The 27,778-nt window shown below is 44.8% G+C and overlaps 1 protein-coding gene across 1 annotated transcript in view; it reads left to right on the forward strand.

Annotated features, from left to right (window-relative positions):
- Positions 1-27,778, forward strand: part of LOC146183896 (O-acyltransferase like protein-like) — a 94,160-nt gene that overhangs the window by 25,356 nt on the left and 41,026 nt on the right. The window contains exons 3-7 of the mRNA XM_084608434.1: positions 7,207-7,318; positions 11,595-11,685; positions 12,336-12,418; positions 19,605-19,778; positions 22,189-22,282. Of these exons, the coding sequence (XP_084464560.1) occupies positions 7,207-7,318; positions 11,595-11,685; positions 12,336-12,418; positions 19,605-19,778; positions 22,189-22,282 (554 nt within the window). The remainder of the gene's footprint in view (positions 1-7,206; positions 7,319-11,594; positions 11,686-12,335; positions 12,419-19,604; positions 19,779-22,188; positions 22,283-27,778) is intronic.

The following is a 27,778-nucleotide window of genomic DNA, read 5'->3' on the forward strand; positions in this document are numbered from 1 at the left end:
TCTGAAGTTTTTGTTTGCGGATGTCCCAGTAGGCATCTGTTCGTGGTTGGTAAACCAGGTCTTCACCGTTCCCGCTAGATAGAAGATTATGTTTGCAAGCATTATGCTGACATGCAACCGGCTATTCTTGCTGCACCTTTCGTATTCATCGAGCCAATTTTCAACACCCTTCTTGTCTTCGCCGTTAAAAATAGGTGGACGGCGGATTTTGGTCAAGACTATGGGGGCAGCTGGAGTTTCCGTAGCTGGGGATGCGTCCTGGGATGCCGTGCTTACTGTGGCAGTCGGTGGGGTGAGCTCGGGGAGATGGCGTCCACTGCGCAAATCCAGGTTTCTGGCGCGGAAATACGAGGAGCTGTGGCAAGGGGGATCGAAAGCGGCTCCACCAAAAGTGTTACGGGGTAGTTCAGCTTGGGATTGCAGAGAGCGGACACGGAAGACAAAGCTTTCAAACAACAGACGTTTTCTGCAGGCACCAACCGACACTGCTCGAACGTCGTCTCCTCCAAAAACTCACGCGATTCTTCTTTCTTCCTTATGCGCATATCAGTGCATGCACCGCCTAATGTAACAATATCACGTAATACCACAACTTGTCACAGATTGAATATGTCGTATATGCCGTCGAGATGACACCATCGACCTTCGGCTTCCATTCGGTGTCCACAGAGCAGGCATGTAGTGCCATACTTTTTGCGTTTCTCCATTGCATCTGCTCAGACATCGATGACTGAGGAATGCTGGCGCACCTGGAAATAGAGTAGGGAAGAAATATGGCATCTTCGATGAGCCGCCGCGAGACATTGCCCTGTCGTCCAGAGTCCTAAGAGCTATGACGGCTATTCGTAACAGCCTAACGAAATCGCCCCGTTCTGCCCACTTGTGCTTCGTGTTTAACGCATTCCGTTGGGCACAAGCCGGCGTGGTTCACCAATTAGCATGAGCTGCATCTTATGAGAGCCGATGTGGGCTGGTCTTGTGTGCTACCATATCACTGTGATAAAACAGCGCAGCTAAGACACGGATGAGGAAGGTAACACGGCGCAAGCGCTGCCGTCTCTTAGCTGCGCGGTTTTATCACGGCGAATGATCAACAAGCCTATACCATATCAAACTGCACAGTGTGAGACAGCGTATCAAGGAGGAGTCTGTCTTTTTTTCTTTTCATGCAATTTTTATTTCAATTATTGTTATTTTATTCAGTTTCGTAGTTCATGAGAATATGACCTGCTTCTACCATAATATCCCGAGCATAACCCCCCCCCCCTCCCATTTAAGCAAAATATCGATTATGCCAAAACACTGAGTCAGGGCAAACCTTTGGTAAATGCAAGCAGAGGCCTTGCAATTTGCGATAAATATTTCATCCCCCAAACGTCGTGAGAGGAAAAAAAATAAATAGAAGACAGAAAAACCCGAAAGAAACTGATTTGCTCTCGCATCCTCTAGAATTTTCGCAATCCCAAGGTCAAAGGACAGTCATGCTGAAGAAAAACGATCAAGATAAGGTTAAGCATTCTTCTGTTTCCAAGCGCAAGGAAGCCTGTTTACACCCGGCACGATAAGGAGGTCGCCAACTCTGTACTTTGATATGCGGTCCAGATACAGACGTTGCCGCATTTATATCCACAAGTGACTCCTTCATAATGGTGTCAGACCTATTTGCAATTGTTTGGAACTGTCGTCGCGAAACTCAAGTAGTGGATTTCGCGGATGAGCCTTGCGACCAATGTAAGATCACGTGATTAAGTTTAGTGCATGTGTTACCAAGCCACACTAGATTAAAAAAAAACACACTTTTTTAGCTTTATCAATTTCTTGTTTTATCCCCAAAATATGGGCCACCCCCGTTTTTTATATGAATTTCAGGTGACAGGAAGGTGGGCGATGACTTGGGATATTACGGTAATCTAATACCAACACTTCCGCGATTTTAGTTTTTTTTATGTCATTCCCTTCCTTTCTCTATGCAAGGGGATGCAAAGTATAGGGGAATAGGGTTTACTGGAGCAGATGAAACAGTCAGGAAATTCCTCTTCTTGTTGGTGGAATGCAGATTGCTCCAAAGACTACAGACACAGCAAGGATGCATGGAAAACGCTCATCCAACATCAGCGTCCCAAAAAAACTGGCCTGATTATAAGTTCATCGCAGACACATCTAAACGTAGTTTCCGGGATGAGAGACAAGTACGACTCAGAGCATGCGATTTCCTCTCAAATTTGAACAACTGACGAACTCGTTTCGGGCTTCTAAAATCGATAAAGGGACAGTGAGCTCATTTAGTGGCGCGGATATCGCATTTCTCCGAAACAGAGAGTTTTTTGCGTCTAGAACGATGTCCATTGCGGGAGATAAAAACTGAAGTGAGTTGTATATGAAGGAGCGGCTCTAGCCTGAACGCTGTTCGACATTCTATTTATCTAAAGCTGAATTCCTAGTCATCATAAAGTTGTGATGTCCACTTGAGTGTCATCGCATCTTTTGTGGCGGTGTCTGTCATTCAATTTCTTTATGCTCACCTTCAATTCGTATTTTAGTTATCTTGAAAATGGCTTATGTAGCTTGCAACTCACATTAAATGTAAACAGGTGTGCTGTGTTTTCTTTTCAGTACAAAATTTCGTAATGATGTTTTTAAAATGTCTCTATCAAAGGATTTCCTAAGTGCAGTCTCTAAAATATCTGGGAGTCATTTGTGAACGCAATCTCACCTGGTGGTCTCAGAGTTACCATACCATGGAAGGAGGGGTCCATACTGTGGGGACGTTGCGTAAGTAAAATAACAACTGGTCTGGAATGCGTATACATGCGCTTATATTGTTGTGCATCAGGCATGTCCGACTGATTTCGGGTCATAATTGTTTTTCAGGTTACCTGCATGACAAATTCATATTCTCGTTCTTTCAAACCTGAAAGCGCTTCGGTGCCATAAACTTCAAAAAGATTTGGATAAATTCAAGCTTGATCTTAAAGCTCGAATTCCTTCGTATATCACCTTCAATTCCAAGCTGTGCAGATGCACCTAAGGATATCTAATACTTCTGGCCAGAGTTCAGTGCATAGCTGTTGGTAAACGAAACAAGTTCACAAAAGACACACACGGAAGGAAGAAAATGACGGGACAGGTGCTAACTCTCATCTGTTTTATTTGCAGCCACGCCATCAAATATACACGAAGGTGAAGACATGCGCAGTAACAGAAGCGACTTGAAACCCACCGGCAGTTCACAACGCACGTTCAAGATACTTGACCTCTGCCCTCAATAGCTTTACCGAAGTATCGCTATTCACAACACACGCCCAAGATACTTGACCTCTGCCCTCAATAGTTTTACCGAAGTATCACTGACACACTGTGTGCCAGCGATACTTCGGTAAAGCTATTGAGGGCAGAGGTCAAGTATCTTGAACGTGCGTTGTGAACCACCGGTGGGTTACTGTTACTGCTTTTTATGACACTTATGCTAAGCGGCCCTAAGTATAGAGCGAACAAGAGCGGGGAAAGTGGGCATCACAGAGGACTCGATGGGGACATGTTGTGATAGGCAGCCATTTACAGTCAATCGCGCGGAACATTCTTTGTAACAAAGGCGTACCCAAGTAGAAACAATTGAACTAAGATAGGCACGATGTAGGAGAGAAAAAGAAGCAATCAATGAGACACACGATCAAACGCCTTTGCCAGGCCAATTGGCAGCAGCGCCAACTGCTCGTGAGCGTAACTGCAATATTGCGTAACGGTACGCGTGCCACATGTAGATTGGACTGTATTGACCGACCTCTCAAGCCACATGTTTGATGAGGTCTAATAAAAGTAGACATTGCAATCTTTAACCGATATTTGAGAGGATTTTAGCGAAAATCTTTTAATCAACATTTCAAAGCGGGATAGGGCTGTAGCCATCCACAAATCGGAGTTTTTCTTTATCATCAGTTTTACCCACGCCCGTTTCAAGCCCGCGATCGTGAAATGCACGTCATAATTCTCCTTGTCTACCGCGGGGATGATATGTGACAATGACACTTCAATTAGTGATAATGACAATGATGACATTAGCAATGATAATGACGGTGCATTTAGTTGATAATGAAGATGAGAAAAACCGTGATTTACCATGCGCAGAAGCAACGCTTAGGTTTTCGCATTGCTGCAGTGTAGATTCCACAGTGCCTGATAATTTTTGTCCTCTTGACTGGTCTTTTTCTAAGCGCCTTAAAGATTGCACTCCAATTTCCTAAGTGTATTTGCTGGCAGCGGTGCTTGTACTGCACCTGTCAGGCCTCATCCTCTCTGCAGTGGCGCAGTCATTACTGAATATATGGGCTCGTCCCTTGGTTCACTGCTGCCTCTGCCATTTTGAACACATTAGTTTTACGGGCCCTTCTATATTTGAACCTTCTGCATATGACAGGGGATACATTGGTAAAGACGTCCTTCTGCGGTTCAGTGTTACTTATTCTCTCGGCTACAGCTCACATCAGAGCAGTGAGCTTCAGGTGACGTACTTTGCTAAGCGCACAAATCGGGCCCCTCATATATTCATGGAGCAAGAGATCTTTTCAAAAACAGCATGTCGAAGCCTCTATGGCGACGACGCGTTGCCGTACCCTTCCTCTTAAATTTTATTTGCACAGGCCTGGTTTGGTGCCTTCTCCTGTCTGCGCATTTTGGGATAAATCGTAAGGATTTCCTGCTATGTTGCCGCCGCTTCATCACGGTAAGAAGAAGGAGGAGTCCTTGTAGCAGCTGGGCCAAAGTTTGAGCACTCAGTCCACGCTTGCTATTATATACATATACTTGGTGCCGGTACAGCCAGTGGTCTATTTGTGCTGTTGTTCAAAATTTCGTATTGGCATCTAATCGATTACCCTGCTGAATAATACAGTATTACTCGACTGCACACCCCCCTCTGTGCCTTAACCGCCTGCGTTATGACCTGTTTTCCTACTCGCTAGTGTTTCGCTTTGTCCTCCCCTTGCTATTATTTTCTATTAAACCACGTATATAAACCATTGATTAGATCCCCATGCTTCCCAATTCTTGACCGATTCCCCTGCGTGAGTATTCATCATGTGCAATGAGGTAAACAAAAAGATGAAGAGGTACCCTGCAAACCTTCTCACAAGAAGTCAGCTATAAATCATGGGTGCACAACAAGGGCCCAACAACTTGGCATCAGGCTGGTGAGGTCGGCATAATAAATACCCGTAGATTTACTATGGAGGCGTATAAAATACTTTGCCAAGAAGGGTAGCTGATACCGAGGAGGCAGACAGGAGGAAGCGGACCGGTTGCGGCAAGAAACAAATGCTGTGGAGCTGCCTCGTCCTGGAGGCGGGAGGCGAAGAAAAAGGCCGAACGAAGTTAACGCTATAGGGAATTAGATGCGCTTCATGTGTAGTCGAGGAATTTTCAGGCTTCTTGCAATGATGGCCGTATGAGGGACTGAGGTGCTAACGCATAGCTGCCATCACCGAGTGCAAACTTAAAAGCGTAGATTTTCATGCTTAGCGGGCAGATGGTTATTGTGGTGCATGGAGTAAGACAGACAGCAATTTATGGCGACTTCAGCCCGCCACAGTGTACTCGTCACACACACCAGTAACGCCAGGCTGGCGTCGCACGCTAACATTTCCTTGCCGAGTTAACGATCTTTCCACCCTCCTCTAAGGCACAATTAGGGTGCCTCGATGCCCTTTCCTCCGGACACAGCTAAGTCGTCACGCCATGTGTCGAAAACAGTGTCGAACTAAATACAGTACCAAGATAAGCGAAGACATCCTACCAGGACTACTGATTAATTTGCGGCGTCATCAGTTCAATGTACTTCGAAGTTCCACACTAATAAAGCAACATCCGCATGTTCTCTTCTGTGCAGCATGCCCCAGTTGGCTTGGACAGTAAAGAGAACCTGTCTCGGAAAGGGGGGCCTGCCAAAAAAACCGTTGATGACCACGTGGTTAAGGCCACAAGCCTCATTTTAATGAGTTGTTGGCCCAGCTGATGCGTGTCAGATTAGCGAGAGTGGTTCACGCCCGGAAACCGGGCTACTAGAAGGCATGCGGAATGCTTCACGTTGACAATGCCTTGTTTAAATTTAGGTGAATGAAGATTGGATTGCAATCTTTCTTCGCTATTAAACACGAGCCGATGCAATGATCCTTCGCCTGTTAAGCTCATCATACAGTCACTTCTGTTTCGCGTATAATATAAAGGAAGGAAGGGCTTTTTGTGTCAATTTCCGTGTTAATTCAAAACGCACATTGTTTATGTGTTAAGGGCATGTGTGTTTTTCTTTGTAGCTGTATATGAGCGAGGAAAGTGGAGGCTGTTATTGTTGTTCATGAAGGTTTTTCACATCTCTTATTGCACTTAAAGCGCGAAAATACTTCATAAGCTGCAAGCGAAAAGAAGCTGCAGCTTTGAAAATTTCTGTTAGAAAGCTCATCCTGCAGCTTCTGTATTTTTTTTACCTGACAGTTGGCAGATATAAATTAATTTTAATTTGGTATTGAGACGATCACGAGTAGAAAAAGAAGAAGCGTGAACACGCAGCAGGAGTTTATTGGGGACATTTCCACCCATACGTAAACCTGGCCACACATGAGTAGAAAATTAGGTTACCAATGCGGAGAAAAAAAGAGCCAAAAGTTACTTATGTAATGAAAATTATGGATGCGAGTTGGGTTCGTAGACACACGCTTCCCTTGAATGTGCAAACTTATCGTTCATACAGTGTAATGCTTATTCATATGAATGCTATCCTACTTTGATCCATTTGAGTCAGGAATCAAACTGATTCATGCGAGCCAGGGAGCGCATGCACTCATGGAGGCAGGCAGGAGAGGGCACAGCTGCCCTCCTTGCTGTTTGGTGGGAGCTTTGGTGTTGGTGTCTTATTGATTGTTTTTTGTATTTTAGGATTTTTTTTTCGTGCGATGGAACTATTGCCCAAGCGGTATCCAAAGGTGCTTCCTTTTACAATCACTTCACCTTTGAGGCGCTTCCAAATTTTGCAACTTACGGTGCACAATTAATTTGAATACGCGCACCTGCATTTGCTTTGTCTGTTTGGGCGTGACGGGGGACTACTCTGTCAAGAAATTCGATGACGGCTGCGAGTTCAGCTGTCAATTCATGCGGCAAAAAAAAAAAAAGAAGAAGAAATGGGAATGCTAAGCTCACGCTACGCTACGGTCGCAGGGGCATATCCTATTGAACTACCGCAGGGACCCGCGAGTGCCGGGTTTTCGCTACGGCATCTGTGTCGTCCAGGATTGCAGCCAGGGGGAGCTGGAGACGATCAGCCGAGCACGTAAGTTTTGCCTTTGCAGGAAGCATCGGGATAAGGCAGCAAAGATATACATATCACCTTGGCACGCAGATACTGAATAAGGAGAGTTCGGAAGACACTGAACGCTTTCGTTGATCCTGATCTGGCTAGAAATGTGCAAATGCGAAAGAGCAGTCCGCAAGTTGATAGTTGCCACTTTTGCTGTCTTGCTGCTGAAATTTTGTCTTCCAGCTGAGGTGGAAAATAATAACGGTGGAGAGGGCCACCGCGAAGGGGGCGTGATTAGCAATCATTTGACACATGCTCAGAGCCTGTAGCACAGCCAGAATTGCCAGCAGCAACGAAGAGGTGCAGTTTGAGGGTTCCTGACCCCAGCCGAATATTTTTTGTTTCATTCAATTATCAAGATATTTTGTATTTTGCTATTTACATTCGTGACAAGCTTGTATTTATTTCATTGTGCGTTTTCACTAACTGTTTCATTTTCGAAACTGCTTACTCTCTTTTCAGGCTGTGTTGTTCCCTAGCTCTAGAATGTTTTCGCGGTGCTATAGGAGTCCAGAAGCACGTTAAAATTCTTTAAGACGGCATGGTTTATGAGACCGTACCGTCCACCATAACTCTAATTATAACAAATTATGCCATTACTGTAACTAGATAAACCATAACTCTTAGTATAACATAATCATGTCAGATTATGTGTTCTGGTTACATTGTTATGTAAAAATTATAAGGTTCAAAATTCGTCGTGGTGTATGATAATGAGTGCAATCAAGATGGCTTTCTAATGCGAAACCAACAGAGCCATCATTGTAAGCCAAACTTCGCATTCCTTGAAAAGTTTTGTCATTCTCAAAACGTTCCGCCATAAAAATACCTGCCTGCAGCCATTTGCCACGATCTCTGCAACCAACTAATTAATGCGAAAGCTTTGGAAGGCTTATTAGAAGGAAGGGAAATAGGGCGCCCCTTAAAAAGCGGCGTCATCAGCACAAAATGGCATCATTCTGAGAAAGTTGGATCCTAAAGTTACCCGCCTAGAGTCATCTACTATAATTAATCGAATCAGTAGTTGTGAAATAATTAGAAGCACAGCAGAGAATGAGGGAAGTGAAGCTTCTCTCAGAAAGTGGCGTCATTCTTAAAAGTGGCGGGGTTCTTCAAAAAGCGGCGTCCACCTGCCTAAAGTTGTCACCTCAAAAATGGCCTCATTGCTCACGGTGTAGCGCCCGAATACCACCGACCAAAGGCGAGGTCAAATAAAAAAATGGCGTTATAAAAAAGCTGCATTCTCCCTAAAAACATTAAGCGGAGCACTTGAGCTCCGCACTTAAGGGTATCGCGTGGCAGCGTTAATGGCTCCCGTCTTGTGGCCCACTTGCCGGTCTTCATTTGTGCACAAGCATTTTGCAACTCGATCGATTAGCCACGAATTTGTTAAAACGTTTCTCCCTTATGTCACACGTACTCATTTACATCCAGTCGTAAATTGCTACATGTGAAAAAGCACCCGACATAAATAATAAAGCCGCGCTCTAACAAAGTTCCATGAACGTGCCTGCGCGGAATCCAAGAATGTCGGCGGGCTCAAATTCGCACCACACCCTCCTATTTGAAAAGAGCTACCCTAGTTCGCTGCCAACACGATGTCATGTGGTCTCGCAGTGTCACACACCCTGCCAATCAATCTGGGCCTGACCGCACCACCTGCCAGAGGCGTTCTGATGCTTTTCGCTCGATGCTGGCAACAACGGAGTTTCTGGAGAATTTTGGGACATAATGCTGCCGGCCAAAAGTGGTATCAGCTCAGAAAGTGACGCCGTCAAAAGTGGCTTCATAAAAACACCTGTCAACAGCCGCCAGTCTCATAAAGCATGCATTACATTACAGCCTCTTCTCTACGAGGAAGGAAAACGCGGCTTCCCTTAAAAAGAGACATCGTTTTCAAAAGCATTCAGCAAGCGGTTTCATTCAACAGCGCCAACAGCCATCTGCCGCAATCAATTAAATCAATGATAGTGAAGTTACTAGAAGATCAATGAAGATAAAAAAAAGTGCATGATTGTCTAGTAGTGGCGATATCCTTCAAAACGTACCGCCGTAAGCTACCTGCCAAAGGGGCGTCATAACTTCACTTTATGTCTTTGAGGGCACGAAGCGATATCCTTAAATGTAGCCTTTTCCCGCTTATTTATCAATCCCTTAAACTGTACCTCTAAAATATCATCATCATCATCATCAGCTTGATTATACCCAGTGCGGAGCAAAGGCCTCTCCCATATTTCTCCACTTAACCCGGTTATGTGCTAGCTGCATCCACTTGACCCCTGCGAACTTCTTAACCTCACCCGCTGCCTAACTTTTTGCCGCCCCCTGCTACGCTTTCCTTTCCTTAGAATCCAGTTTCTTACCCTAAGCGACCATCGGTTATCCTCTGTTCGCACTACATGTCTTGCCCATGTCTTCTTGATTTTCACTAGAATGTCAGTAACTTGAGTTATTTCTCTGACCCACTCTGCACGCTTTCTATCTCCTAATGTTACCCCTACCATTTTTAGTTCCATAGCCCTCTGCGCTGCCCTCAACTTAAGTAGAACCCTCTTGGTTAGCCTCCACGTTTCAGCCCCATAGGTGAGTACAGGTAAGATGCAACTGTTGTATACTTTCCTCTTGAGCGATACTAGTAGGCTGCTAGTCCGATATTGCTCAAGAGGAAAGTATGTCTTATATCGTGTGGCTTCTTTAAGCCGCACGATCTACTGAAGAATCACTGCTCGGCCATGTCAGGTGTCAGCTGCCACCTGCCACCTTCATGATCGTGATCTCTAGCTCACAACGCCGAAGCCGAATTTTATGTGTACGTCCTTGAACATTATTTGTTAAAAAGGACGTCATCAAAAGTAACATTGTTCTCAAAACGTTGTGCCAAGTAACCTGCTAAAAATTCCAAAACCTCAAAAAGTGATGGCCTCAGAAGCGAAACCGTCCTTTAGAAATTGATCATAAACCACCTTCCAGAAGTAGAGGACGCCTTTTCGCGGTTGCGGACTGAAAAAGCTTTTGCTCCGCTATTTCGGCCCGTACAGAGTCATTCGATGTCTCGGTGAAAGCACTATAAACTCGTCCTTAATGGAATGACACCACCCTAAAGGCGACGCGCGCGACTGGAAACTGCGCTTGCTTTGCCCCTTAAGCCCTTTTAGCGAGTGCAGATTGGCATTTTGTTTCTGAATATTTAGTGTTTACATTTTTGTTCGACGTGTTTATTTCTGCCCACCAATCTCTTTATTCTACAGTATTGGCTTGATGCTTCATTGTTGAACGGTGGGGTTGGGGGGGGGGGGGGGGGGAGTGTCGTGAACTTTGTTCACACTCAGTGCCACCAAGTCGCGGCTCTACCCCTTAGGAGACTGAGTGCCCCTAGATTTATCTTGTATAATCACAGCCACGCGTGACTGTTTCCGCATTGCTCTAGATGGCTGTAGCTGCCTTTGTATCCTTATCTTAAAGTTACCTTACCATCATTGAGCTGAGCGCGACAGAGAGCGTCAGTGATTCTACTTCGTTGATCGCCGAAAACGCTTGCTGCTTTCGCTGTCGCCGAACAGCATCATCCTTGAGGATGCAAGTCAGCCCAATAAACAGTTCCTTTTACAAGCCTTTCAATGCCTTCCTTACTGTCGAAGTGCACAAAGAAGGCGTGACGAGTAAGTGCGCTGAAGAAAAACCAGCCCACTTGCTAATATATTCACCTTTACATCAATTGCATTGATCACTCATGATTTTTTTTTTCTTGGCGAAGTAAAACCTGTTTTATTAAATTTAACATTTCATGACATCTGGGGACATCAGCTGCTAAAAAGAGTATCGTTGGGTAATCACGCCCAGAGACGCTCAGTAAAATGCGCTTCCATCAAGAGGGCTGGTGAAGGCTGGTTGGCTGTTGACGCAAAAGGAATGTAATGAGCTGTTGCAGTATTTTCACGTCAACTTCCATCATGCTTGAAAGTAGGTCCAACAAAATGTTTTAATTATTTGTAGTCGTTCAATAAATACACGTCGTACGAAAGATAAAAAATTTAATATTTGTTTCAGGAGTGCTACGCGTGCGGCAGCTGATTACCTCGACAGATGCTAGAGCCTTACTCCGTCCTTCGAGACAGAGATAGCGTTACGTCTGAGAAATTTTACTTGATATAACTACTTAAATGAGAGTGAAAGAAGAAGAAAAGTGAGTGCATCTGATTTGACTCTCCGAGCAAAGCGTGTTCATTCTTTTTCTTTCGGTTTTGCGCAGTGGTGGGTGCCAGCGATAGTGTGACGGTGAGCGTGAAGTACTGTACCGCGGGTGTGACACCGGAGCAAACCCAGTCGCAGACCATTGTCGTGTGAGTACAATATTCCTTTCAGCAAATGCTAACACATTCACTCATAAAAGTGAAGCCCTGGACGCGTATTAGATTCCGAACGTCCCGGCAGGTACTTAAGGGCAGAAGCTATATAGATAACTTGCTATCGACACTACCTTAAAATGCGCTCCGATGCGACATATGCTCCGTACATGTCGCATGCGTGCCTTTTTTGTGTCCCGTCTTCTTCGCGCAAGTATACGTCACCTTTCAAAGATGAACCAATTCGGCCAAACCAGACTATTACTTAAAATCACATTACGGGTTAGAATAAAGACGAATATTTTCAAAACGTTCTCAATTCAGCAGTATAGAGCGTCAAATAAAGTTGATAGGTACGATCACAGGGGACGCTGTTCAATGCAACGGAACGTTTGATTGCAGAATTGTTGTCTTGCGTGTACCTAAGAAAACGGCACCGAACGGATCCCAACTGTCGTCTTGATTTTCGTTTACTCGGAAGCATTGGTGGCGCGTACTTAACCTAGCTTGATACCGCGAAACGAAGTTAGCTGGCTGTGGAAAGGGCGAATACTCCGTGAAAAAAGTAACCACTCGAAATTCAAACCAGATCGATGTGAATTTGTTGCTCGATTGTCGCCAGTGATATGTACCATGAGCTTCTGCAGGGCTGCTCTTGGAACAGTGTTCTTGCTCATGGTGGTGGGCACCCTCGCGGACGTGTATGCGCCCGACTACACCAAGTCGATCGGTGAGTGGGTGGCGTATATAGCACGGATCTTCGGACCATACACCAAAATCTCCAAGTATCTGTCTACGTACCTGTTGTTGCCCTGAACGCTTTTTGTCGTACGCAACATAGCCAGAAATATAGGCTCCACGTGACAATAATTTGACTAGAACTGAAATATCGTACTTTTATTGGCTAGGCCAAACATACCCAATGTCACCTATGCTGCACGTTACGGTTCAACAGCGGCTGCAATAGAAACAGGAGCCTCTTACAGACCTCCATCGCAAGGCCACGTAAAGCGGCCCGGCAAGCACTTCGATTACAAGGACAGCGCCTTCACGCGCCCGTATGTTGTTCTTGCTCTCGTTAATGCACATTGGAATAAAAAAGAAACTGTCTGCTCGAGCACGGACGTCCTGGTGACATTTCTTTTATAGGGGGAAATTACGAGGTCTTGAAGTCGCTGGAAAAGGCGGAAATACCAGTTGTAATTGCAAATAGTTTTTTTTTTGTGTAGTTTGTGGCTTTCGCGAACATTTGTGAAGATTTACGTACCAGATTCTAAAACCACAAATTCCTAAAAACTTTTTATTTTATTGGTCTTTGTTCCGCTGCTTTCCTCCTAAACTAGTATCAACGAACATTATTTCTTTCAAGAAAAGCAGCAAGGCAAGCCAAAAATAACACCGACCTCATTACGGTACGCGCACTTTTTGGCTGACTAGCCTTCGATGCGATTACTGAAAATTGCTTCTCAATCGGCCGCGAAGTGCGGCAGCATGTAAATTAATTAGTTTTTCAACGCAAACAAAATTCGCGCGATGTAGCTAATGAAAAAACAAAATGCAGGCATTCAGCTAAAGAATGACTATTCAGAATACGTCGAAAGCATCTTTCTTCTAGAGCTATGCGAATATATAAAACTGTACCTAATCAGAAACGTTCGAAATGAATCGAATGTAATTTCAACTGTTCGAACAGTTTTCGGTAAACAGGCATGAATTCACAATTGAGCGTACCATATTTTCTTTGACGGCTGCTTCGAAAACAAGGCCCACTCCGTCGTCGCAAAGCAGTTGTCGCGATTGGTCTGCCCGTTAAATGCCCCGACGCTGTCCATTCGTGTGGGTCGGCGTTAACGAAGTTCTATCATATGGCCTTTAATGCAGGGCTACGCAAGATCCAGCCAGCAAACCCTGTCTTGATACCTGTTATTAGAGGCGATGGTCATAAGTGTCGCCCTACTAAACAATTTAGAGACGTGTTGCTAGTCTGTTCGCCGCCATCTTCGGTAATAAATGACCGTTTTAGGCGTCGCTTAAAGCACGATCAGAAAGCTGGTATATTGATTCGTGCTGCTTCTCTCATATAGTGGAGATGTTGGTTGCTTCTTTCAACAGCTGCAACTTTGTCAACACGAGTTAGTCTTGCCATTGGCGTCTCTTCGTTATCTTGCACAACAATTTGTTTTGTGCGAATATCCACATTGGGTAATTGTACAATTATTCTGTTCTTATCAGTTTCGTTGCGTAAGCAAACAGCTCGTATTCGATTCGTACGAAGTAGCAATTTTGATATTCGATTCGATTTCGAAGAAGTACTACTGAAGGCTCATTTACGCCATACAATGCCAGAATGGGCCCATGTAGTCATAGAAAAACTTTAAAATCTAGTGCTATTAAGGTAATAATTAACCTTTGCACATGGAACCTGCAGTGTCGATGTACGTGCAATCTGCATAGTATTTTCCTGCTACTGAAAGCCACGCCAAAAGACCGTTGACTCCCGTAGCGCATGAGCATCATGACCAACAGCGTGTATGTTGAGAAGAGTACATCAGGCGTTCTCGGGTGTTTAGTAGTGAACTCGAAGCACAGCTGAGCTATTTCCAGAGCTTCTGGACTAGGCTCAATTCAGCAGTCAGTGGTGAAAGCGGACATTTAAAGGTCGGGAACGCTCTACACTAAATTTCCCGCTGTAATCTTCCCATTTTAGGCTTGATTGCAAGAGATAAAGTAAAAATGCAGCATCTTGTACTGATAGGCGACGTCAGTGACAAGGAGACCAGCCAGTGGATGAATATGGTATTGGCTATAGGAACAGCAGGGAGGAGTCATTAGTTGAGTTCGCAGTACGCAGTAACTTATGAATCATGAATGCCTTTTTCAAGAAACGGAAGAACCGGAAAGGGACATAGAAAAGCTCTAGACTAGAAAGAAAATTTACTTTATCTTGTGTTCTATCTCTGACAAGATGTTGAGGTAGGTAATCGAAAATGTGCGATGCAATGCACAGGTAATAAGGTCTCTAGTTAATCTACATTTGAAGAGGGAACTGAAAAAAACCAGCAAGGAAGAAGCCCATCAACGAATTAGCGGTGAGAGGGAAGGTAGAAGAATCCCGGATCTCGCTACAGAATAGATGTTCAGCTTTAACCGGTGAAGACGATTTTAATGTAGAAGCAATGAACGATGATTCCAGAGATCTGTACTGAATGTGCAGTAGAAGTAGGCAGTAGGATAGTTCGACAGGATACTGATAAACTATCTAAGCAGAAGAAATGTTTTATTAAGAAACGACCAAAGTATGACAGCCTTTGACCAGACAGAATATAACCGACAGAACTATCAGTGCTAATCAATAGGCGCAAAATGTCTGACATAAAGAAGTACAATAAAGAGAGAATCGAGCATGCCTTAAAGATCGTCGGTAGTATGAAAGGGAAACGAGGCGTAGGCAAAAATCAGATGTATGCATTAAAAGACTAGGCGGACAATGTCGTTACCAATATGTATAAAATAGTCACAGTAGCCGAAAAGTTATATACTGACCTATACAGCAGTCGAAGTAATTATGATGATTTTGATATTTGTAGAAGTTAAGAGAAATCAGACATTCCGCTTCTCAAGAAGAACGAGCTAAAGATAGCTTAGAAGCAAGGGGAAAGCAGCCGGAGAGGATCAGGGAACTGCAGATTTTTTAAAGAACGATGTGCTTATCGTGCTATAAAAACTGGCCACATTGTGCACGCAATGTCTCTTACTTGGACGGTACCGGAATCTTGTAAGAACGTTAACATTATCTTAAATCATAAGGAAGGGAACATAATCAAGGACTAGAAAAATTACCGACCGTTCAGCTCACTGTCCGTTACGTACAAGGTTTTTACCTTAAACTTGAATCAAACAAATAATCAGGCAGGGTTTCGGACCATCGATCATATCAATATTATACTATCAGCCAGGTCATAGAAAAACGCTCGGAATATAACCACCCCTATATATGGCATTCATTGATTACGAGAAAGCGTTTGACTAGAAACCTCAGCCGTCATGAAGGCGTTGCGAAATCAAAGTATAGATCAGTCGTATGTGAAAGTACCGGAAGATATCTGTAGTGGCCCCTCAGCAACCATAGTCCTCCATAAAGAAAGTAATAAAATTCCAATGAAGGAGGGTGTTAGGCAAGAAAACACGATATTTTCTACGCTATTCACCACTTGCGTAGAGGAAGTATTGAGAGACCTCGATTGGGAACGGTTAGAGATAAGGATCCTTCAGGTTAGGAATCCATCACTCCACAACTGTAAGCTTTTTTTTGCTAATTTTTCACGAAGTGTTTTTAGTGCATGAAAAGAGGAGGAGTGTGGGATGACGTCAGCAAAACAGTTGTTGCCAAATCCACTGTTTTTTCAAGCTTCAGACTTAGTCTCGTTTATTTTGTGTCACACCTCGTGTGTGTGTTGCCTTTTAGCTGAACTGACCAATTGAAAAGGACGAATAATGACGTGGATAGGTAAAGCTGAACGGCAGGCCTAAAAATCAATATACAATTGACTACAGTAATGTTCAATAACCTCTAAAAAGAACAGCATTTTGCAGCGATAGGTAGCGAGGCGCTGGAAGTAGTAAGCGAAATCATCCACTTGGGAGGTCCGTATTACGGTAGGGCAATAACTGAAAAAATCATATTGGGTTGGAACACATTAGTCATGTGCTATCAAGTCACGAACGGCAGTTTCCCGGCATTCCACAAGAGGAAAGTATTTAACATCTGTATCTCTCACCTAAAAGAAGGAAACGTGGAGGCTAACAAAAAGGGTTTTACCTAAGTTGACAACGCAGAAAGTTATGGAACGGAAATTGGTAGATGCAACGTTAAGAAGCAGGAAGCGTGCCGAATCGGTCGGGGAGCAGACACGAGTTGATCACATTCTAACAGAAATGAAGACGAAGTTGACATGAACATGCCATGTAAGGCGAAGAGGGGATAACCGGTGGTCGATAAGATGAGACACTGGATTCCAACGAAAGGCAAGTGCAGCAGGGGTTGGCTGAAAGTTAAGTAAGTGGACTAGATTAGGAAGTAAGTAGATGCAACTGGCACTTGACTGTTGACTGCAGGAATATGGGAGAGGCCTTCGCCATGCAGTGGGTATAGTCAGGCAAGATGGAGATGGTGACGTGATCCACCAAAAGCATCAGTGATTATGCCAGACAGTAAGATGTCGGCAACGCTATAGTTTCCTGAGATTCCGTCGTCACTGCATTCGTGTGCGTGTGAGACCGCGGTATGCAGCCCTGCTGCTTGAATGCACAGACGAGCAAAATCAGCGAAGTCATGCGCGCCTGCTCGCAGAAGGCTCTGCGCCAGTCTTGGGGAGGTTACAGAAAAAAGTAACCGATTGAACCTGCAATTAGTGCAGCCTGAGTTCCACTGATTTCAGCGGTAAACTGTAGTACCTCAAATCTAGTTGAAAAGTCACAGAAAAGCGATCGATTACGCGTTCTCCCAATGTTTATTGCCATACCACACATTTACTCGTAAAACAATGATCTATACTGTGGCCTCCTTGGTATTTGTTATACGATGTTCATTTTTAACAGTAATTGTACTTTTAGGTGATTGCTATTTTTCGTATGTTTCCTCGTAAAGAGATCAGCGGAGGCGCTCCCTCAGTGTACCCGTTGGAGGGAAGAGTAGTATTATTACGTATGAATACCTTGCGCACGAGCTCGCTGCTAGTTGTGCAGTGCTTCAGTGTTAGTGGTTTACGCGGGTTTTGCACTTTCGGCTGCTAACGTGCTCCGAACTTGTGAAGGATCTGGCAATATCTTTGAAATGGGCGCGTCCAAACGCGACTATTTCAACTCTGGGGAGGCTTCTGATGGTTTTATGTTTACTATTGCCGTTTTTGCTGTAGCCAAAATCGCTCCCCTTTGGTTTCGTGTAGCAAACAAGGTACGCAGGACTTTTTATAAAGCGGAGCAGTGCATGGGAGGCCTTCACCGCAGACGATCGCCGTAGCCAGGGACCTAAAATCTTAATTTCACTTAATGGGCGTCTATCTAGATGCTCCAGCGCACGGTATAGACACTGTCTTTCCTCACTGTATATGGGGCACTCATAAAGAATGTGGTCTATAGACTCGTGTAATCGAAAGACTATGAGTTTGCTATGATATGACTGTGACGTGATATGATGTGACATGTTTGTAATGTGACTGTGCTAACTTCACCCATCCCTCTCTCACTTTTATATCTACACACCTCTTTCCCCCAGTGCAGAGTAGCAAACTGGTTTCTTTTACGGGTTAACCTCCCTGCCTTTCCTCCTCATCTTCCTCCTCCTCCTCCTAGGTACGCAGTGTGAGACAAGGAAAAAATTTGAATGATTGCGCAGACATCGGAAGACTGAACCATTCCAGGCAATATTTCCCTAAAATCTCTTGCAGTATTCCACAGTAGCCCAACAAATAAAATTGACGTCCAGAAAAGCTGGACTAGGCAAGACGTAGAAGACTCAATAGAAAACTGCACTACAGGTGCGCTCATGTTTATTTGTTGTTATTATATTTTTGGTCCTGTAACAACGCATGCATTTGGTGCAGTAGCTTCCAAGATGGCGAGTCAATAACAAAAGGAGTCAGAAAACACGAAGCTCGCGGAAGGGTGCCTCACAGTGGCGGGACGTGAAAGCTCCGAGCACAAGTACCCATTTGGAGAAGCCGGTGCGCACCCGGGTTACTGTAGCGGTGATCCGAGAATCTGCCTCGCATTCGAGAGGGTTCTCTAATGCGGACGAGTATTTCGGGAGTGAAATTCCTGGTAAGAGGACTTTTGGTCAGCCCCTGCTCACTCTCAACAACGTAATAATGTTGCTACTTTAATGAAAGGGCGGTGCAATCCCGACTACCCGTGCCATATAATATTCAAAAGGTATTTGAGAATTACTACCGCTTACCGTTCCATATATCTACGGTCACTAACGACAAAGGAGAAAGTCAATGCACCATGCAAGCAGTTTCCATCCCTTGAAGCTCGATACCGCCGGGAAACTTCACTATGTCGGTGGACGGCCCTTTCGGACCTGCTCATTTTTGGTTTGCATTGTAAGCCGCTTCAACAATAGAGCCAAAGAAGCACCGAGGGTCGAACTTTAGTTTCTGCCCCATAGTGAAAAAAAAAAAAGAAAGAAAAAGGCATGGAAGGCATGGAAGGCAGCGGCGAAAAGACACACAACGCCGTTTTTTAGTCTTGTATGTCCTTTCTTGACGTCTGCACAAATTATTTTTATCGTCATAAAAGCTCGCCTTTCCCGCATAATTTCACTTGGTATTGCAAAGCAGTTCTTAGTATAGTGCTTATTTTAAAGGCACCATTTTATGTGCTTCTTTTTGGCCTATATCCATGCCTTCGCACTGTAAATAGAAGCATTCGAGTTTAGGTGTAACCTGTATTGGGAAGTATGGTGCGGTGCTATCTAATTGCCTTGGGGTGCCAGTAGAGCGAATACGGAGTATTTCTCGGGACGCGAACTGCCGCAAGAAACGACGATGGCTCGGTCGCGGCCTGGACATGATCGCGTGCGATGTTTCTCCGCAGCCCATCATTTGCCGTTCTATCACGCGGGAAACATCCTCCGCCCAGCGTTTGCGTCCAAGTTTACGTTCTCAATACTGGGCATTTGGTTACAAAGTTTGTTTGGAAATAGTATCTTAATACCGCTTATCGATCACAGCAAAAAGTATAACCTGATTCCGCAGAATCTTGACATTTGAAAAAAAAAAGTTATCGATTATTTATAAAATTGCAACTAAATGAAATTAATTACAAGTAATAAATTATCACGAACACGTTACGCAAAACACAGCTCGCGCTACATGGCATACAACCGTACTCTTGTTCCGTGGTCGCCTTTCCAGCAGCCATAAGAGTCCTGCGGAGCTTTTCAGTGCCAGCCAACCTGAGGCTACTGTCGTCTACGGCCCGGCCGGACTCAGACTCGTACAATCTGCGCTTTGTGCACGGAATGCGTTCCATCAGCATCTTCCACATCGTATTCGGCCACTGCAACACAGAATTCGCGTTTGCAAGTGGTGAGTAATGCGCATTGAAACTTGTGCGATAGCTCGCCAGTTAGTTTTCTGAAAGTGCTTTACCTTTGCCCCAAAATGTGATTAAGACGCATACTTTTGCTTTTCTTTTCTTGAATGTCATTTGCTCTTTCTTGATGAACGGCTCGTACTCAGTTTGCACAAAAGTTGTATGACACGGCCAAGAACTGCACAGTGAAATAACAATTTTGGTGCTCTTTACACTACACGTAACCAGTATTTATAAATGCACAAAGAAGACTATATTGGTGTCATATCTGGCCCAGTGTCTGTGCAGGCCAAAATGTTCACAATAGCACTGTTTCGTTTGTTACTTGCTCTTTCACAGCTTTTATTTCAACCCATCCTCTCAGCGAAACCTTCCAAGCAGATATCATGTACACCGAGCGCTCTTGAGGCCGCATGTTTCTTGTGTTCGCGTAGTTCGTTTACCACTGTGTATCCGTGACTCCGTTGTTGGTTCTGAGGCCAACGGCCTTGAGGCAAGAACGTATGCACATGCGCCTTATGGTGATGTGGCGGCGTCAGTTTTAGAAAATAGCCAGCCAAGGGACGAGGTACCAACTGACCCGGATTTCAACCCTCCTTCAAGGCGTCAGTTTGTTCGTTCCGATCCAGGTGCGGGCTAATTAAACTTTCTGCCGCTTTCGGAGCAGCCGCAAACTACCTATACTCTATCCTCAAGGCTATAGCGATCACCTGGTGGTGAGCGGATGGCGGAAGGAAACGTTAGAGGAGAGGCGAGAGGCCGGTACGGCGCTGTTCGAGAAGCCACCCCGCGCCCGGGAGAGGCGGCCGCGTCATCAGCACGGGGAAGCTCCCTGCTCTCCGGTGCCTTTCCACTGTCCGGTGTGACATAAGCCCGTTATACTTAGTGGCACGGGCAGAGGCAAAATATTTTAAGTTTTTTTTTGGGAAGCCTCACCATATTATATGTCCGGTGTGACAAGCCCCTTATACCTAGTGCCACGGACAGATGCATATTATTTTTTATATATTTTTTTGGTAGCTTCACCATAATATATGTCCGGTGTGACACCACCAGTGCGCGCCGGCCACCAAGCTGCCCCTCAGCAACAATAACTGAGAATGCTTAGGAAGGATACGTGATCTTCCCCACGCTTATCGCAGTGAATGTTGGAAACATGTAGTCTCTCGTGTATTTTCCTTCTTCCATGGGCTACAACACCTTCTATACAGGACGTTTCAGGGAAACCGGCCATGATGCACTAAAATGGGCTTTCTACAATAAAAAGATGCCTCTTGCTGCATAATAATCGCAACCTCGGCGGACGTCAGAAAACAAATGCAACCCATGCTAATCACTGGAACTGTTAAGCATATTCTAATGCGGTTACTTTTTACGATGCCACATAGGTTCACTTCCTTGCAACGAAAGATGTATAGTTAAATATTAGTAAGAGCCATAACTGCATTTCTTTTTTGAAATTCCGAAAGCGTCCTTACCCTTGCCGCTGTGGCCCAGTAAACTTTGGCCATTTCAAGCTCATTTCGAAAGCCGCCGGTCCGCATTGCGCGTGCTATGGGAAAGAGAAGGAAGGGATAGTTGCCTGGGACAGAAATTGGTGGGAAGACGAAGGACGTGCGTCGTGTCATCTGGACAGTGTGACAGTTTCGTTCACTCCGTTTTCTTAGTTTTTTATGCATGAAGACAGGAAAGTTAATTTAAGAGTGATTATATTAATTTTTAGAAGTAATTTTAATCTAACGTCGTTACGTTTTGAATCAGTAATTGATAATGTAATGTAATTACTTTCGTTGGATTTTTTAGGAATAATTAGTGACGTCATTTACTTCATTTCCAAAAGAAATGCCATTTGAATGTACTTCTAGTTTTTTTTTGTTTTTAACTAACTGTGGGCTTCCCTGAAAATCGTGGTATTCAGCCACGTAGCTTGTTTCGCAAAAGGTTCCTATAGGTGACTTTGTTGAGGGCCCATTTCGGTCCCGGAAAAAAAATGAGAAGGAACTCCGCGTGATTGGGGGGGTGGGGGGGGGCACATGTGGGAAGTGGTCGTTTACGTCATGGCATGGAGCTGCTCCTAAGCCCCATGTAAGCACTGCTTCACTGAGAAAAAAAAAAGCGAAAACAAATAATTGTTTCTCCAGGTTTGCACAGTATCCCCTAGTTTGGGGACGTTTTCTCCCTCTCATGTTCCCCGCTTCGTCGGGCCAGGCACGAATGGGGGGCAGCGAGTGCACGAGAAGAAAATCGGTTTTGTCGACATCGCCTCATCTGACTGGCGTCTGGGGAATAGAGGAAGTACTTGCATGGGCGCGCTGTTCTCGGTGCTAACCATTCTTGCTCACGGGAAGATTGGTGAAACCGGCTATTGACATTTCACTGCTTCTTTGTCTCATTGTCATGCAGCCAACGGGACGTTCATGCTCGCCTACTTGGACCGCTACGAATCGACGCTTGCGATGGCTGCCTATTTGGCCGTAGACACGTTCTTCTTTTTGAGGCACGTAGCGCATTGCGATTCACGTTTTCTTAAAAACAAAATAACTAAGTCCTAGTTTCTGGCCTCATGGCGAAGCTGCGGGAAGTCTGCATTCTTTGTTTTTGTTTGCCATAAGCCCTTCTTTTCCTGCTTTCACACGTTTCTTTATTTTATCGATGTTATCATTTTTTTCGCTCTTTGACAGTTAAATATCAGCGGGGCGAACTGCTGCTAGTGGACATATCACTGTTGCTTTTCTTCAAATGAGAAAACTATGAATTGCTTAGCATATCGGGGTTGCAGTCTACGACCGAATGTACAAGCTCGTGCCATTACTAATCTTTAAGGTATTACGCGGTCGGACTGGAGCGTGCATTTTAGACGGCCTGTGAACTGCGGGCGCTTCCAGTTTGTTGGCTGCGCTGTCACGATCCTCCATCGCAGGCGAACCGGTTGCTAGCTTTTGCCGTGTGATCGCATCTTCGGAGCGCTGTAGTTTATCTTCAGAATACGCAGGCTCGCATGAAGTAGAGAGGTTGCCACAGGTCTCCAGGTGTTTCATACAGCCACTATTCCGTGACTTTATAGCATTTTACAAACTGAGTTTAACCTTGCCAGCGAAAAGAACGCGACTTGAGGATCGCACTGAGCACACTACGATCAATTCTGCCGCTGAGCTGCTGGGCAACTCGTATGCAAGAGTGACACGAGGTGATGGCCATGCTGCGGGCCATCCTGACAACGTCAGGACTGGCTGTTCCTTGATGAGGAGACAAAAACAAGCGAACGATTCCCGCACAAACGGGAGGACAAATTGACTCGGAGGAATATTAGACATTATTAAACATGATCAGGTTTCGAAACTCCTGAGTGCTCGTTACCGGACATAGGCTAAGACAGTTAAAAGCTTAGTACACTTAATTGGTTTCCGCGCACTGCAACAGCAGTACTAGAACACAAACCTACAAAGAAAGAGATGGAAGAAACTATAATAATAATATATACAAGCCAGCAGATTAAGAAAATAGGAAAACACATATTCACTGAATTGTGGCTGGATTATATTCTAAATCACGTGTACATCATTATTTAACAAGAATACTTCACTCATCTGATGGGGAAGAGGGGGAGAGAAAAACTTCATTGAGACGCATTATTATGCGCCGAGAATGCCCTGGGCCAGGGTGATCAAGGCCAACTGGTCCGCCAGCTGGTCTGAAGCAAAATGGCGCATATTCCGCAAATTTATACGCATGGAGAACAAATATGCCTTTCATGTCTGGCTAAAGCTAATTGTCGCCCCACCGCTCTCAGCATACTTGCTCATGTTTGGGATAGTCTGTGCAGGTATCAGTGCCAGCCCAATTAACCTGCGCTCATGAGTTGAGAAAACATTCAATATTGTTGCGTGGTGGCAAGCGATGTTACGCGGAGACATGAAAAAAATAGGCTGGCGTGATGCCATGATGATGAGGTATGATTTCAAGGCTAGCATATATAGTTCCAGAGCTCCGTCCCAGGCCAGTACACGCTTTCCTACCGCTCTATATGTTGCGTTCAGGGTGGTGTAGTACCATTTCGCATACCGTTTAGCACCCATCTGCTAGTCATGTTGGAGGCTCATGGGCAACCGACGATGTATGCACCCCCAATTATATTCTGCTCAGTGTAAGCGCAGGTGTATACCGGAAAGAGACCGACGTTATTTTCTCTAAACTAACTAAATACTTCTAACATTTTGCTAAACTTTGCCATTCTTTTAATGTCAAAAGTTCGCGAAACGAAAAGCCAATGTAATAGAAAAGCGCTTTCGCGTCTACTCCTACGGAGAAGCTTAAGCGCACTCCTAATTTATTTAACTCCCAATATTTACGAGGAAATGAATCTCCTCGTTTATCAGAAACCACATCAACCTTCTTTTATTCGAGACTCCGCCTTTCACAAACGAGTGCGCCAAGGCATGTAACAGCGCTACAGAAGCGAGGGGTGCGGCAGGGGCTGGCACCCGAGCCGCAACCTGGGAGATCGCACCCCGAGCTCTCCATCTCATCTATTCGTCTTCTACGGCTTATCGAGCCACACCTGCATGCCAACCTTTCAATGCTCACGAACCGTACAATCGCCCCATTACCACTGCCTGCCTCAAACCGGTCGCAAGACCAGCCTGTACTCGTGTTGCAAGCCCGCTGCCAACGCAGTAGCTAAAAAAAAAAAAAAAAACACTGTGAATTATGCCTGTTCTCTCTCTTCCCTCAGGAGAGAATAGTGTCTCGATCCGCACTTCCCCTTCATATTGCAGTGACTCGTTAAAGGGGTGAGTGCCGCCTCCTGAGCGGCACCAGCTGTTGCCTTCTTCGCGAGAGACGCTCGAAGCGTTTTCAGGGGCAAAATGAGCAGGTATCATACGCCCGAGTGCACGAAATAGTCACGACAAGGCTGGATAATATTTCGAAAGAAGACGAACGACGACTTCCCTGGCTGATAGAAATCTGTCGAGACGGGTGGCAGGTTACGATCAGGTCATGTACTTGTGGTACTTTTCTGCGTAAATCAAGTCCGTGGTCGATTGGCGGTTGGGTATCTTATCGCTGCGTTGAAACTTTATGTACTCTTGATCTTTGATTGTATGTGGCCGCGTGTCACTTTGCCTTCTATCCGGATAACGCAATGATTCGCTCCCGTTCGCCCAATTGTTGTTTGCCGGTTGTACCACCTAACGTGTGCGTAAAGATATAAACTCTGTTCCGCCCTTGTCAGCATGCCTACGCAAGTTTTGAAGCGAAAGCTTCACTACGCCTGGTAGTTCGAGCCGTCGGGTATGCACGGTTTTCACCTTGAGGGAGAGTTAGAGGTCAAACTTCTGTGCTAAGCCGGGTGGTCACCATGTGACTTTGGGGCATAGCTACGTAGGCCACCATGTGGCCCGTGACTACTGTCAAGGTCAAGGTCACGTGAGGTGACGTCAGTCTGGCGTGGAAGTAGAGAGCGCTAGAGGGGCAATACTGTCAAGGTCAAGGTCACGTGAGGTGATGTCAGTGTGATGTGGAAGTAGAGTTCACTAGAGGGGCGATACGTGTATAAATATAGGAGCCCCCGGGCTCCTGTCTAGGTTACAACACTGAGGTAGATGGAGGAGGACGAACACCCTGCTACGGTAGTGCGTCGGAACGCGAAGATGGCACGTCAGAATGAGACCCTGAAAAGGTGGCGTGCCGAAGAGACCTATGATGAACGGGCTTTACGTTTGGAGAAACGCACAGTGTGTTTAATCCAAGCTTGGCAATGAGCGTAGCCATGTGCATGAAGCTTTCGCTTCCCTCCAGGGTTAACTAAAGTTAAACCACCAGCAAATTTTTTGTTTGTTTGTTTGTTTGTTTGCTTGCTTGCTTGGTGGCGTTCAAACGACCAGCGTACATGAAGCCAATTGGTTGCTTTACTGTCCTGCTAGAGGCACTCGGATGGTCGGCAACTTGGATTTGGTGTCTTCTTGAGGAGGTGAAGCATCGAGGCACCATAGGCTGGTAGTCCCGCCCCAAGCGGTGACAGCGCAACTCGCTACAGAAGCGCGCCCTATTTGTCCTCGACCAATGCGCACGCATCGCAGTGTGTGCCGCCGCCGCTTCAGTCCGACCGTGGTTTGTTAATAGGATGTAAATGTGCAACTTGACTAGTGTGGGAGTGCAGCTCCAAGAACAAGCACGAAGCGTGTGGTTGCTGAAGTAGAAGAATAGACACAGTCCTCGATGGTCTAACAGTCAACAGTAACATCAGGGTAGTTGTACCTGTGGCGTCTAGTCTTAGTAGTAATTAAAACATAGGGAAAACAATCCAAGAGGCAGCTTGCTAACAGGCGAGCGTCACATTTATATGGGGGTGGTCAGTATAAGTTTAGCGCATTGCACAGGGAAGGACACAGGCCTGCATGCGTTCTCAAAGTGACTAATTCAACGCACTCCGAGACAAACACGAGCAATGTAGAAGTTAGGGTATTTACTCATTCATCTAATTTCTATCTTCGAGGCAGCTGAGTCATAAGGATGAAAAACGGATAGACGGCAAAGATTACACAAGCACAGGGCGTTCACTGCTAGTAATCTGTGAAACCGCAATTAACTACTTGAGTTGAGCAAGGTTAAACAGATAAAATAACGTAAAATATAATATTTTTTAGCAATAAATATAAAGCCCTAAAAGTTTTCATGTATAAAGCAGCAGGCTTAACAAAAACTCTGCCTAAATAAAATGTGTAGAACTCCACAATAAACACATATATTTGTCGCTATAGAAGACAGAAATGTTAAAAAAACTCCAAATGGTAACAAGCTATTTTTATCAACCCTGTAAAAAAGGCCCTGACAGCACATAGGCAACCTTATCCCAATTAAGTGTTTTAATCATGGCACATACAGCTTAGCACTGCGACCAGAAACACGGCGAAAGAGAATGCGACAATAATCATCAAACTTTGTTCGGAATTCTTTGACGTAAACAAAAAACGAAAAACACAGGGTATGAATAAAAAGTTGCTGCGAGCAGCTTGACGAGGTTTGTGTCCATTTTTGTTTGTACACGCTAAGGTATTAAAATAAATACATAGTATCTGCTCACTAAATTAGAGTTACATATTGTACTTAACAAACAATAGCAAGGTAAACTTATGCGCATACAAGCTGCCGCATAAATAGAAGATAGAGCAAAACAAATATAGTGGAATGCTGGTCTTGCACTGAATATTTACTTCAATGCACCCAGCAAGAACAATAATTCAAAGTAAAATATATATGATACCATGTTGCTTAGTTGAAAAAAGAAAGACCCTTTCATAGACGATTTTCCATTTCATATTTATTTACTTCCCAAATTGTTCGCTAAACTGGAATTTGCAGTGGGCTGAAATTTCTCAGACCGAAGCACGTATGCAGTGAATGCAATGAAGTGGATGCAATTCGGCATCATTCTGGATTCGGTGAAAGGTTTATCAGAATTTCGCCTAACTGAAAAAGTTTCTTCAAGTGGAACTTCGCTAAACACATGAGCGATGCTTTCCACCTAAAAGTGATGAGAAGCTAGCCGAAGATATACCTCACTATAAAATTCTGCCGCTCTTGCGTATTCAGTGCACATTTACGAAAACACCCTTCAATTTATTTTCTTATTTCCACATGCTCGCTGAGTTTAATATCCTGTTGTAAAAGCGTGACAAACTTTTCCTTGCATTGCCTCGGAATGAAATCGGAGGAAATCGATGGAAGGGGATTTGTGCATAAGAGCAGTGGCGAGGTAACTACTTTTACCAAATAAAGGTGCCAGGAAACGTCATAACTGCACAGGGTTTGTGACGTTTTAGGCGTATGAAAATGAGCCGTTGTGGTAATGACCTGCCACCAATTTCGGCGACTACAATACGGAGAGCTGAAGCGTCTCTCCATCAACGGCCTTTTCATGTAGAAAATAATAAGAAAGGTGAACTAGAAATGAATTTCGTACACTGGGTATTGGAGATCATCTTTTTAAACG

This window comes from Amblyomma maculatum, chromosome 7, assembly GCF_055883805.1.
Source record: "Amblyomma maculatum isolate TAMU_Amacu chromosome 7, ASM5588380v1, whole genome shotgun sequence".
Taxonomy (NCBI): domain Eukaryota; kingdom Metazoa; phylum Arthropoda; class Arachnida; order Ixodida; family Ixodidae; genus Amblyomma; species Amblyomma maculatum.